Raw genomic sequence first — 13,532 nt, 5'->3', positions numbered from 1 at the left:
AGCCCACGCGCCTAGAGCCCGTGCTTTGCAACAAGAGAAGCCACCGCAATAAGAAGCCCGTGCACCGCAATGAAGAGTGGCCCCTAGAGAGAGCCTGCATGCAGCAACAAAGACCCAATGCAGCCATAAATAAATTAATTAATTAAAAAAAAAAAGAGTTTACCACTGTTCATCTCTTAGAGGACTTGAGATTTTAATTAATTAAGAAGGCCATTACTTTATAACACCAAAATACCTCTCCAGTATCACCTTTATTTATCTGAAAATCCAGTCAAGCTTAACTGTTTGATATTCCCTCCGTTTGTGCACAGCTGTGTCCCTTTTTAGTTATTCCCTCTACCTAGAAGAGACCCTCTGACCCCTATTTCTGTATGTCTTTAAAGATTGAGCTCAGATGTCACAGTTTAAGAATAACACGCTGACATCCCCCTCCCTTGTTCTCCAAGGAAAAGTAATCTGTTTCACCTCTGAATCTCTTTAACACCTTTTCTTTGCTCTTTTATGGCAATTTTCATTTTCTACCTTGCGTTAGTCATTACAACCCTTCTGAGACTTGCTTGACCACTGTAAAGAGTTTGGGGTTACATTAAAATGGGTCTTTGAAGATAAACAGCTGCTTAACAAGTATCCTGCAGGAGTATATGGTGTCCATATGACAGTTGGTACTGCCTTCTGCTTAAGTTTCAGACCTAGGATGAAGTTTTACTGGTCAGGAAATTCCAGGAAGTGTTGAAGAATGCTTTTCTGGGTTAGCTGACAATTGAATTACCCAAGTACAGTGTTAGTACCTAGGGTTAAAAGAATGGCTAAACTGCTATCCATGGAATGCCTGCTGGGACCCAGACCCTCCCTGTGGACAAACAATGTATTCAGAACTCACAGCTTATTTCCTTTGAACAGACTTTCCCTGGGGAAATGTAGGCAAATTGCGTACCAAAACTCTGAGGGCCGTAACTATAGGTACCCCTACACTAAAGAGGCTTGCCTTTAACCTATCCTGATTCATCGTTCATCGCCGTGTAAGTGCTCTGTAATTAAATCTAATAACTTGTTGCCTGGCAATAGTATGTCCTCTAAATAATGTACTTGGGAACCAGCTTCTCAATTATGTGTCTCATAATTTATTAGAGATTTATACCAATGCCTGGAACCTATTTGAACTGCAGAGATTCAAGAGGGCTAATGGTGTCATCCCACTCAGTTTTTAAGATAATGGCTCTGCAAATCTGGATGTTGAAGCCAGAAAGTTTTACAGCTACCTAAAAAAATAATAAATAAGGTGATACAAAACTTGTCAAGGTAATTTGCATTGATTGTCTTAGAAATCAACTCTTAACATATGACTTAACTCTGTGACCATAACATTTGACATCTCTTGTAATGCTTGTGCACTTGGATTTGAAGATCGATTCCGAAGTCTGACTTTAATCACCTTCCTACCAACTATTAATAATCACTGGGACTCCTAGCCTATCTTGCCCTCTGCTTTCTTCAGTATTTTTTTTTTTAACATCTTTATTGGAGTATAATTGCTTTACAATGGTGTGTTAGTTTCTGCTTTATAACAAAGTGAATCAGTTATACATATACACTCCTCAGTATTTTTTATGTAATCTCATTGTGGTATATATTTATCTGGTTATAGCCAGGGAATTAATGATTCTGGAACTGAGCTGAAAACCTGTCATTTGACCTCTCAATTCTAAACAGCTGTTTCAATGATTAGGCCCCCCTGGATTAAGGTAGAAGACTATGGAGCAGTGCTTTGGGTCTCTTCTCTGAAGGAGAAAACCCTGTCTTTGTTTTGAATATTAATCAGGAAGTAGATGTTGGTAGAGTACACAGATTGTTCTATTTGAATATTGCCCTGGGTGGTATTGTCACTCTTCTTTCCCCATCTCTCCCACTCTGTATGTAGGCAATGAATATTCAAATACAAAGAATGCTTGAGCATTGGTAGGGAGATGAGTTCATAGAGTGGTATTATTTGCATTATTGCCTCTTTTTGTAACATTGCCAACAAATTATTATTACTATTGAGCAAAAAATGTTATAGAATCTAAAGGCTAGATGTTATCTTAGAAGTCCTTTATTCTAAATCTCTAATTTTACAGGTGGAAAAACACATACAAAGATAGCATCAGAAATATCTGATGCTGAAAAATAGATTTTCCTTGAGTAAGGGGGTGTGGAAGTACAAAAAAGATGAAGGAGTTAGGGAAAATCTTGAGAACTCAAGATTCTATACTATCCTATACTATCTATACTATTCTATACTATCCTATACTAACAAAATGTTGAGTGGAAAATAGAGAATCTAGATTTGTCCTTGATCCTGTAGCAAAGTGCCCACATCAGGAATTGACTAACAGAAGAAAACAGGCTAGTGACCAAGAAAGGAAGTGCTATATGTATGGCATTGGGCCAAAAGCTTTAAAATATATAATCTTAAAATGCCTTTTATGTATCAGTTGGTATACTGTGACTGCTCACCTATATGTAATTTCTTCATAAGAACCCTGAAACCTGTAATAAACATTTCAGTTACAGGATATGATTGCGTCAGTGGGTAAATCAATATCTGTGAAGAAGGGGAGACCTTCTTCACAGACCTTTTGAATCAGAAATCTTGGGGATGGGACTAGAAATCTGTGTAGTAAGAAGCCCTCCAGGTGATATTCATAACCTGCTTGAAGCCAGGGTTCAGCAAATTATAGCTTGTGGACCTAATGTGGCCCATACCTGTTTTTGTCAATAAAATTATATTGAAACAATACTCATTTGTTTATTATTGTTTATGGCTGTTTTTATACTGCAGTTGGCAGAGTTGAGTAATTGCAGAGACCTTATGGCCTGCAAAGCTCAAAGTATTTACTACTTGGTTCTTTACAGTAAAAGTTTGCTGGCTCCTGCTTTACTCCTTAGGCACTAGATAGATGTCTAAACTAAATGTATAAGCAGATATTTGCTAATTGAATTGAAGATCATAAGGAAAAAAGGAATTTCTCGTGGTTTTAAAAATCTTAACCTATTATCTTTCCCTTTTAGTCAAGGATGCTATCTAAATGGACCTTTTAGTTCAAATCTACTGACAATCCCGAAGCAAAGGTCATCTTCTGTATCGTTAACTCACCATATAGGTCTAAGAAGAGCTGGTAAGAAATCATTTTTGTGACTTAAATATGGGAGGCCTCAAAGTATATGGTAGTGCGAACCTTGTCATTACCTATTTATAGCTAATTTTGAATACCATTTCATGTGTTATAGGTTAACATAACTAAGCAGTTTGGGTTGGCTATTAACAGTTTGCTCATTCATTTATTAATTTTTGAACAAGTACTATGTATCAGGCACTTTGTTAGGCACTAGTAATTCAGGGATAAAATATAGAACTATTTAACCTGGGTAGTTGTAGACAGAGAACAAGGGAAAACCCCGGAAAGAGCATTCTTTTGTAGCATGAGAATTGTGGAGGGAGAAAAAAAAAAATCTTAATACGAGAGTAGAAAAAAACCCTGACTATATCCTATATCCTATAATAAGTCATTCTAATAGAATTTTTATCCAATTATCTATCTACGGGGGGGGGGGGTGAGTTGACATAACATTATATTAGTTTTAGGTATATAGCAAAATGATTTGATATTTCTATATGTTGTGAAATGATCACCATAAGTCAACATCTGTCACCACACATAGTTACCAATTTTTTTTTCTTGTGATGAGAACTTTTAAGATCTATTCTCTTAGCAACTTTCAAATATGAAATACAGTATTATTATGCAATACAGTATTATTAACTACAGTCACCAAAGACAGTAGAATGGCATATTTAAAGTATTGCAAAACAAAACTTGCCAACCTGGAATTCTTTATCCAGTGAAAATATCCTTTAAAACTTAAGGTGAAATAACATTTTTTTCATACAAACAAAAGCTGGTAGAATTTATTGCTAGTAGACTTGCACTGCTAAGATTCAGCAAAGGAAGTTCCTTAGGTAGGAGGAAAATGATCCAGATTGAAGCATGGATCTGCAGGAATGAATGAAAAGCACTGGTAAGCCTAAATATGTGGGTACATAAGAGAATACTGATCATTAAAAACAATGACTCCCTTGTGGCTTGCATAGTGAATAAAGAAGTCAAGTATATGGTAACAGTGGCACAAAGGGTGGGAAAGGGGTAAATTGGACTTAAACTTACAGTGTACTGGCAGTGATTGAAAAGTACTAAAAAAGTTCTAATTTAAAAGAAACTAATACTTCAAAGATGCACATTGTAATATCCAGGGTGATAATTAAAAGAATAAAAGAAAAAGTATAAGTAAGAAGCTAATATAGGAGGTAAAATGGCATGATTAAAAAAAAAACCTTGAATAATCTAAAATAATACAAGAAAAGAGAAAATAAGAAACAAAAACATAAAGAATAACTAAAAAAGAAATAGCAGGATGGAGGATTAAGCAAACTATATTAAATATACACCTAGTGTGGGTGGCTGGTAGGGGAGCTGGGGGTGCCAGGGATCTGACCAGAGTTGTTGGAGTATATTATCTGAAATGTGCAGTTTTCCACAAAAAAGTTGAAAATACACTCCAGTTAATAGATACAGACTGTCAGACAATTAACAACACAAGACTCAAGTACGTGCTCTTTACAAAAGGCACACTAAATATAAGGACACAGGTATAAAACACACAAACCAAAAATTAATTAATTAAAATAAAATACACAAACCAAAAATTGACAGAACTAAAGGGAGAGAATGACAAATCTGTATTAATTTTGGAGATTTTAACTCATCACTCTCCTTATCTAGTAGAATAAGCAAACCAAAATATTAGTAATAGATAAATGGAAGATTAGGACAACGTGATTTAACTGACTTGACCTAGTTGACTATAAAACACCACACTCAGACATTACAAGATACACATTTTTTCCAAGGACACACACAAGATTGATCAAAATAGACCATTTGCTGAGCTATAAAACAAGTCTCAACAAGTTTCAAAGGATTAAGATCATATATAGCGATCAGCTTCCGGAATGGCAGAGAGAGGATCTCAGTAAACTTGCTCTTCTGCTAAAACAACAAAAATAGGGGCAAAAAACTAAACTCAATCATTTCAGAATTCTGGAAGTTAACAAAAGCCAGAGAACTAGAAGTCATCTATACAAGAGAAACTAACTACCGAACCTTGGTGAGACAGTGGGGTTCTGCGACAGCTTAATTGGGGGCACTTCCCAAACCCTCTCTCTGCCCAGCTCAGTGATACTACAGCTAAAAGCCACTAGCTTTGCAGCCATTAGAGTCTTACCTCTTTAGAAACTGCATTAAAAGCAACAACCTGATAGTACAGTAAACGTTTTGTTCAAGCTCCCTGGCAAACACTTCTATCCCCAGGGTGCTGTGGATATTTCATTTGACTCAGAGCTCAGCTCTCCAAAAACACAAACAAAAAAACCCCTATACCCTATGCCAGGCAACATTGTGAGTGCGTAAGGCTGTGATTTCAACTGGGGCAAACAAGAGCTGATTGGGAATTTAAAAGGAAATCTTGGACACTAGGTGACCCTGGGGAAGTGGAAAGCTCTGGCAACAGAAGAGGATAGTTTTTTTTTTTTTTTTTTTTTAACAAAAGGGGCCAGAACAACTGGATATCCAAGAAATGAATTTGGACACTTATCCCACCACATATACTAGGCTGAGCACATGTTTATTAGGGCTGTGCACGTGCCCGGGAAAGGTGAAGGCCCTGGTCACTCCATCTGTAGCTGACCTTGAGGTCCTGCACAAGCAGGAAATAAAAGCTAAGGCTGTCTTGTAAACTGCCTGGAAGTTTGAAGTTGTATCTTTTCAAACAGATTCTCATCTACAGATGACATAGAGGCAAGACATTTAAAGTAATTTCAGTCTCATCTAAATTACACTGACCCAAGAATGGCTTCTAAGAAAGCAAGCGTAAATCAAGGAGAAAAGGGAAAAAAGGCAGCAGAGAACTCAGTGGCTACACACCTCAGAGAAAACAAAATCTACATAATGAGTCCAGGAAATCACTCAATGAATAATCAGAAACAAAAAACGAACAAACAAAAAACCAGCAGCATAAACCTTGAGGGTGGGAGAGATCTGATGTTAGAATTGTTACAACATATTATCTAAAATGTCCAGTTTTCAACAAAAAAACCATGAAGCATGCAAAGAAACAAGAAATTTTTCGCCATGTAGACAATGAAAAACAGCCAACAAAATTTCCCTGAGGAGGCTTGGATTTGGGATTTAGTAATGACTTTAAATCTGCTACCATAAATATGTTTAAAGAACTTGAGGAAACCATATCTCAAGTAAGGACAGTATGACAACAGTGTCTCACCACAGAAAGAATATAAAGAAGTAGAAATTATAAAATAAAATTATAAAATAATTTAAATAATTGTAAAATAATTACCACTTCTACTCAATACTGGGTTGGAGGTTCTACTCAGGGAAGTTTAGGTAAAAATGAATAAAAGGAAGATGTAAAACTATTTGCAGACAACATAATCATATGTTTATAAATCCTAGGAAATTCATTAAACCTATTACAACCAATAAGCAAGTTCATCAGTGTGGCAGAATACAAGATCTATAATCAATAATCAATTGTATTTCTATATACTAGCAATGAACAATGCAAAACTGAAATTAATAATTTCAGGACTTCCCTGGTGGCACAGTGGTTAAGAATCTGCCTGCCATTGCAGGGGACACGGGTTCAATCCCTGGTCCGGGAAGATCCCACATGTCGCAGAGCAACTGAGCCCATGTGCCACAACTACTGAGCCTGTGCTCTAGAGCCTGTGAGCCACAACTACTGAGCCTGCATGCTGCAACTACTGAAGCCCGTGAGCCTAGAGCCTGTGCTCTGCAACAGGAGAAGCCACCGCAGTGAGAAGCCCACCCACCCAAACGAAGAGTAGCCCCCGCTCACCACAGCTAGAGAAAGCCCACACACAGCAACGAAGACCCAATGCAGCCAAAAATAAAATAAATACATTTATTTAAAAAAAAGAAAAAAATACTTCGGAATAAATTTAACAAAATAGTGCAAGACTTGTACACTGAAAACTATAAAACGTTGACATTAAAGAAGACCCAGATGTTTTTTTTTTTTAATTTCTGACTACGCTGCACGGCATGTGAGATCTTAGGTCCCCGACCAGGGATCAAACCCATGCCCCCCGCATTGGCACGCAGAGTCCTTTAACCACTGGACCAACCAGGGAAGTCGCAGGAAGACCCATATGGAAAATATCCCATGTTCGTGGACCAGAAGACTTAATATTGTTAAGATGGCAATACTCCTTAAATTGTTCTAAATTTAGTACAAATCCTTATCAAAATCTGAGTTGACTTCTTTGTAGAAATTTGAGAAGCTGATCTGAAAATTCATATAGAAATTCAAGGGACCCAGAGTAGCTAAAATAATCTTTAATTAAAAAAAGAAGAAAACTGGGGGACTCACACTTGTAAATTTTAAAACTTACTACCAAGCTATGGTAATCAAGACAGTGACACTGGCATAAGGATATTCCAACTCAGTGGTATAGAACTGAGAGTCCAGAAATAAACCCTTACATGGTCAATTGATTTTCAGCCAGTGTGCCAAGGTAATTCAAAGGGGAAGGAATAGTGTTTTTAACAAATGATGTTGGGACAACTGGATAGATATACAAATGAAAAAGACTGAATTTGGAACCATACCTGTCATCATACTCAAAAATTAACTCTAAATGCTCGTACACTCAAATATGAGTGAAACCATAAAACTTGTAGAAGAAAACATAGGAGAAAATCTCTGAGTTTGGATATTCTTAGACACCAAAAGTACAGTCCATAAATGAAATAAATTGATAATAGAGGGGGACTTCTCTGGTAGTGCAGTGGATAAGACTATATGCTCCCAATGCAGGGGACCCGGGTTCGATCCCTGGTCAGGGAACTAGATCCCACATGCAAGCCGCAACTAAGAGTTCGCATGCTGCAACTAAGGAGCCTGTGAGCCGCAACTAAGGAGCTCGCCTGCCGCAACTAAGACCCAGTGCAACAAAATAAATAAATAAATATTTTTAAAAATTGATAATAGGAATTCATTAAAATTAAATCATTTGTATTTACTTCAACAGACACCTAAAGAAAGTGAAAAGACAGTCCACAAGATGGAAGAAAATATTTGCAAATTATGATTTGACAATGGACTTGTATTCAGAATAGACAAAGATGTCTTAAAACTCAATGATAAACACACAAATGACCTCACTAAAAATTGGCAAAAGATTTGAATAGATGTTTCTCCAAAGAAGGTATACAAATGGCCCTAACCACATGAAAAGACACTCAGCATCATTAGTCATTAGGGAAATGCAAATCAAAACCACAAGGAATCATGACCTCACACCCACTATGATGTCTGTAATTCTAAAGACAGTATAATAAGTGTTGGAAAAATGTTCAGAGGTAGGAACACTCATACATCACTGATTGGAAAGTAAAATGCTACAGCTACTTTGGAAAACAATTTGGCAGTTCAGTACTTGAACAGAGAAATAAAATTGTGCTATGTTCATACATACAATTTTATATGTCATTCAAAATGAATGAACATGTGAAACATCTTTTTAAAATGTTGAGCAAGGCATAAAAGCATTTATACTATCTGATTCAATTTACAAAGTTCAAAGAAAGGGCAAAACTAAACTGTAAAGAGATAACATATGTGGTATAAATATAAAGAGAGGCAAGAAAAACACTACCATAAAAGTCAAAGTGATGCTTTCCTTTAATGAGAGGGAGGGGAATTAGATATTGGACATGGGTTTCTGATCTCTGGCCATGTTTTATGTTTTAGCTTGAGTGGTGAGCATTCCTGTTACAACTTTTCTGTATGTGTGTTATATTTCACAATTTAAAAGGTTTATAACAAAAATGATGAATCTGTATTGTAGAAAGTATTTTGTAAGGGTTGCTGGGTTTTTCTTTACCATTTTGTCTTCTCCTTGAAGCTTTTCTATGTTATATGAAATTTCTACCCTAAAATTAGGCTATCCTTTATTCTTCTCAGCCTGTTTGTCAGGGTTTTGGACACTCAGTATCATAATAGAAAAAAGAATGCTGAAAATTGGGACTTTAGTCTCCATTTCGTAACTAACTCTTATTATTTTGACAAGATACTTCCCCTTTCTAGTCCTCAATTTCCTCTTCTGAAACATTAGTGTTTGACCGATTATTTATAAAATCTTTTTCAGCCCCAACATTATATGAAATTATAGGAGCCTCTAAACAAATCAGTTTGATAGAACAGCAGTTGGCAGCCCTGCACATGTAAAATGAAAATGCTACTTAACTCACAGGGCTATTATGAAGATTAAATAAAGTAACACATTGTATTAGGGTTTTCCAGACAAATAGAACTAATAGGATGTTCGTGCATGTGTATATACCTACCTACATACATATATACTTACATACATACACATGGGGTGGGGAGTGATTGATTGATTGATTGACTGATGGGGATTGGCTCGCCAGATTGAGAGGGCTGTCAGGTCCAGAATTTTTAGGGCAGGCTGCCAGGCTGGAAATTCTAGCAGGAGTCGATGTTGCAGTTTTGACTCTGAAGGCAGTCTGGAGGGAAAACTCCTTCCTCTTTGGAGGACTTCAGTCTTTTCTCTTAAGGCCTTCAACAAATTGGATGAGGCCAGTCCACATTATAAAGGGCAATATGCTCTACTCAGTCTACAGATTTCAATGTTAATCAAATCTGAAAAATACCTTCACAGCAACATCTGGACTGGAATTTGACCAAACAACTGGGCATGATAGCCTAGCCAAGTTGACACATAAAATTAACCATCACACACGTCTGTAACTATGTCTGAAAATAGCATAATACCTTAACAACTGTTATTTGCTTTCCTCTCTGATTCACACTTTACTTGGATCTTTATTTCAAAATACAGTTTTAAATCCACCTACACCTGTCCAGATATACCCTTAGTTCAAGGCACCCAGCAAAGGCTCTTGAGTAAATCAATAGGATTAGGGATGTATTTCTGAAGCACTCTTTTTTTTCCCTTATTTTAACACTTAGCACTTGTTTGTATTTTCCACTAGACTTTAGGTTCATTGAGTTGTAGGGATGGCATCTTTTTCTCCATTGTGAAACACTGCACGTTTTCCAGCATATAATAGGCTCTCAGATACTTGTTGAATGAATGAATGAGCTGGAAAGATGTGGATTTTTTAAGGGATCTGCTGTTGTGTTAATATAATTTTATCATATGCTTAATTTGCTTAATGCTATCAAGAACTTTGGTTCTTCAATAAAAATGAATTGTATTGTACTGAAAAATATTCAATAAAATTTGGTAAAGATGCTTTTGTTCATGTGGATAATCAAGCTTGTAGGGACACAAAATGTTAAAGATAAAGACCAATATGAATTAGGAAAATTTGTGCCACACATTATGTACATTTTAGTTATACTTTTAGTATTTACCTACTATGTGCCATCCTGCCACAGGGTGTTTATTCCACAGTCATCGATGATGACAAATATGGTCTGTATTCTGCCTGAATTCGTAGAAGGTCTTGAAGATAGCTCTGTGTAGAAATCTAGTTAATCATTTAACTGTAAATATTTTGCTTTCTTTAAAGAAGGAAAATGCTCTTTATAAACACCCAAACACGGACAATAATACATATCAGTACATACATACATACATATCTCTTTCTTCTCTTTCAATTTTCTAGGTGCTTTACCCGGCCTGAATTCTCCCAGTCATGGACCAATGTCTCCTGGCTCTCCAACTAACCGATCGCCTGTAGAATTTCCTGACACTGCTGATTTTCTTACTAAGCCAAGTGTTATTTTACACAGATCTCTGAGCAATGCACCCAATTCACCAGATTTTTATCAGCAACTTAGAAATTCTGATAGCAATTTATGTAACAGGTAAGTTTCCCAAGTGTTTACTATTTGTTTCAAAATATATGTTATTTTAATAAAGTATTACCAGTTTTCTCATTCTGTATTATAACTAGATGATTAATGGATACTACATCCTCTTCTTCATCTAGCAGTTTTTATTCTAAACAATTTTTTTTCATTTCAGTGCCATTATTCATTTCCCAGCTAAATGATCTCCATCTGAAGTGAAATATAGTGGTATTTTATCCATCATAAGATATCAGTAAATGTATGAGAATTATTTTAGTATGTACTAATTTAGTACCTATTTACAGTACCCAGTTCATATGGTGTTTGTTCTTATTTCTGCTTTGATGGTAATAAGTGTTTACCTCAGATCTCAGTGTTACTTCAAAAATATATTATTTCCTTCATAGGGACACAGGTGCTTTCTAGGATAAAGCCTGTTAAGTTTATAGAGAGATTGGAATATTAGGATATTTTGCAGTTGGGATCTTGCGGTTAAAAAATAACCAGATTTATTGATTGTATTTAGGTAAAAAAATTTTGCCTCACTTATCATATACATATATTTATCTGTTTTATTTTATAAGCTGTGGACATCAAATATTGAAATATGCTTCAGCATCTGAACCAGAGTCTGGTACAGACTGCCACAGGGAAAAGTCAGGTGAGACTGCAAAAGTCACGTGTGTTTAAATTTAAGAACAATTTCTTACATTGTTTTTTAAAATGAATAAATGAATGAGTTTTTTAGTCTATCCATCTTTAAAATGAAGATTATAATCTTTTTTACTTCACAAAAGAGTTATTAGCAAATTATAAATAATAGATGGTGAAAGTATTTTGAAGAGTAAAAATGTGCTGTACGAATGAATATAGTCTTATGTCTAGGGTTCATAAATAGTGAGATTAACTATATTAACCTCGAAATTTAAATTGCATAATCTTAGCTCAAAAGCGTTTGCATACATTTTTAAATAATTACACAAAGGAGTTGTTTTAAAATTTAGTTAATTATATTATTCTGAAACATACCCTCAAACAAGAAATATTGTTAGTGATAAAGTTATAGTTGTTTTATAACTTTAAAACATAGATGACTCAAGTGTCCACTAATAGTTAACTAGGTAACTCAGACCATCATATCCCCTGAAGGTAGCTAGAAAAGTTACAAGTTATTAACAACAATAAAAAAAACTGCTTGAAGCCACTGAAGAACTAACAAGCTCCTCAGAATTTCCAGTGTAAGACCTGGAGGAGGACAGAAATCCAAGAAAGTGAGTCTCAAGTTTGGGGCTACCAAAAGGGTGTTTGCTGCTTCCAGAGGGGCCAGTGACTGATAGAATGAGCAGTCCCTTTGGTAGCTTCATGGGACTAGGGAGACAAAGATTGGAATTGAAGGTTTGCCGTGGTAGGAGTAACTTGGTAAACTCAGCAGTACTGCATCCTAAGAATAAAGGTAAACCAGAAATAGGCCCTTTCAAGGGTTATAGGTGCATATCAATCCCTTCACATACTTTAAAATTCACCCTTTTATAGTGTACAATTTAATAGTTTTGGGGTTTTACATTTTAAAGGACTAAAAAACAACAAGAGGGGCTTCCCTGGTGGCGCAGTGTTTGAGAGTCCACCTGCCGACGCAGGGGACATGGGTTCATGCCCCGGTCCGGGAAGATCCCACATGCCGTGGAGCGGCTGGGCCCGTGAGCCATGGCCGCTGAGCCTGCATGTCCAGAGCCTGTGCTCCACAGCGGGAGAGCCCACAACAGTGAGAGGCCCGCGTACCGCAAACAACAACAACAACAACAACAACAACAAGAAAGAAGACCAATCCTTCACAAACTTCCAAAAAAATAGGAGGGCAAACTTCCCAACTCATTCTATAAATGAGACCAGTATTACTCTGATACTATAAGCAGACAAAGGCATCACAAGAAAATAAAACTATAGACCAACATTTCCAATATCCTTAACAAAATGAATCTAGCAACAGATAAAATGTCATACCATGACCGATTGGTATTTATGCCAGGAATGCAAGGGTGGTTTAACATTTGAAAATTAATCAATGTAATATACCCCATTAAAGAGGGAACATCTCAACTGATGCAGAAAAAGCATTTAACAAAATTCAATACTCTTTCATGATGAAAACACTCAAACCAGTAATATCAGAGAAGTCCTTCAATCTGATAAAGGGCATCTTTGAAACAAACACAGAGCTAACATCATCCTTATTAGAGGAAGACTGATGCTTTCCCCCTAAGATCAAGAATAAGAGAAGGGGGCTTCCCTGGTGGCACAGTGGTTGAGAGTCCACCTGCTGATGCAGGGGACACGGGTTTGTGCCCCGATCCGGGAAGATCCCACATGCCGCGGAGTGGCTGGGCCTGTGAGCCATGGCTGCTGAGGCTGTGCGTCCGGAGTCTGTGCTCCGCAGCAGTGAGAGGCCTGCGTACTGCCAAAAAAAAAAAAGAATAAGAGAAGAGACATGACTCTTTTTGAATTTTTTTACAATAGCCAGGACATGGAAGCAACCTAAGTGTCCATCGACAGAT

The 13,532-nt window shown here is 36.6% G+C and overlaps 1 protein-coding gene across 2 annotated transcripts in view; it reads left to right on the top strand.

Moving 5' to 3' along the window:
- Positions 1 to 13,532, top strand: part of PDE3B (phosphodiesterase 3B) — a 177,441-nt gene that overhangs the window by 123,792 nt on the left and 40,117 nt on the right. For both annotated transcript variants that reach the window (XM_007460213.1, XM_007460214.1), the window contains exons 5-7: positions 3,049 to 3,155; positions 10,794 to 10,995; positions 11,565 to 11,641. In XM_007460213.1, the coding sequence (XP_007460275.1) occupies positions 3,049 to 3,155; positions 10,794 to 10,995; positions 11,565 to 11,641 (386 nt within the window). The remainder of the gene's footprint in view (positions 1 to 3,048; positions 3,156 to 10,793; positions 10,996 to 11,564; positions 11,642 to 13,532) is intronic.

The sequence above is a fragment of the Lipotes vexillifer genome, unplaced genomic scaffold (assembly GCF_000442215.2).
Source record: "Lipotes vexillifer unplaced genomic scaffold, Lipotes_vexillifer_v1.1 scaffold1762, whole genome shotgun sequence".
NCBI lineage: Eukaryota > Metazoa > Chordata > Mammalia > Artiodactyla > Lipotidae > Lipotes > Lipotes vexillifer.
This window is presented reverse-complemented; position numbering and strand designations above follow the sequence as displayed.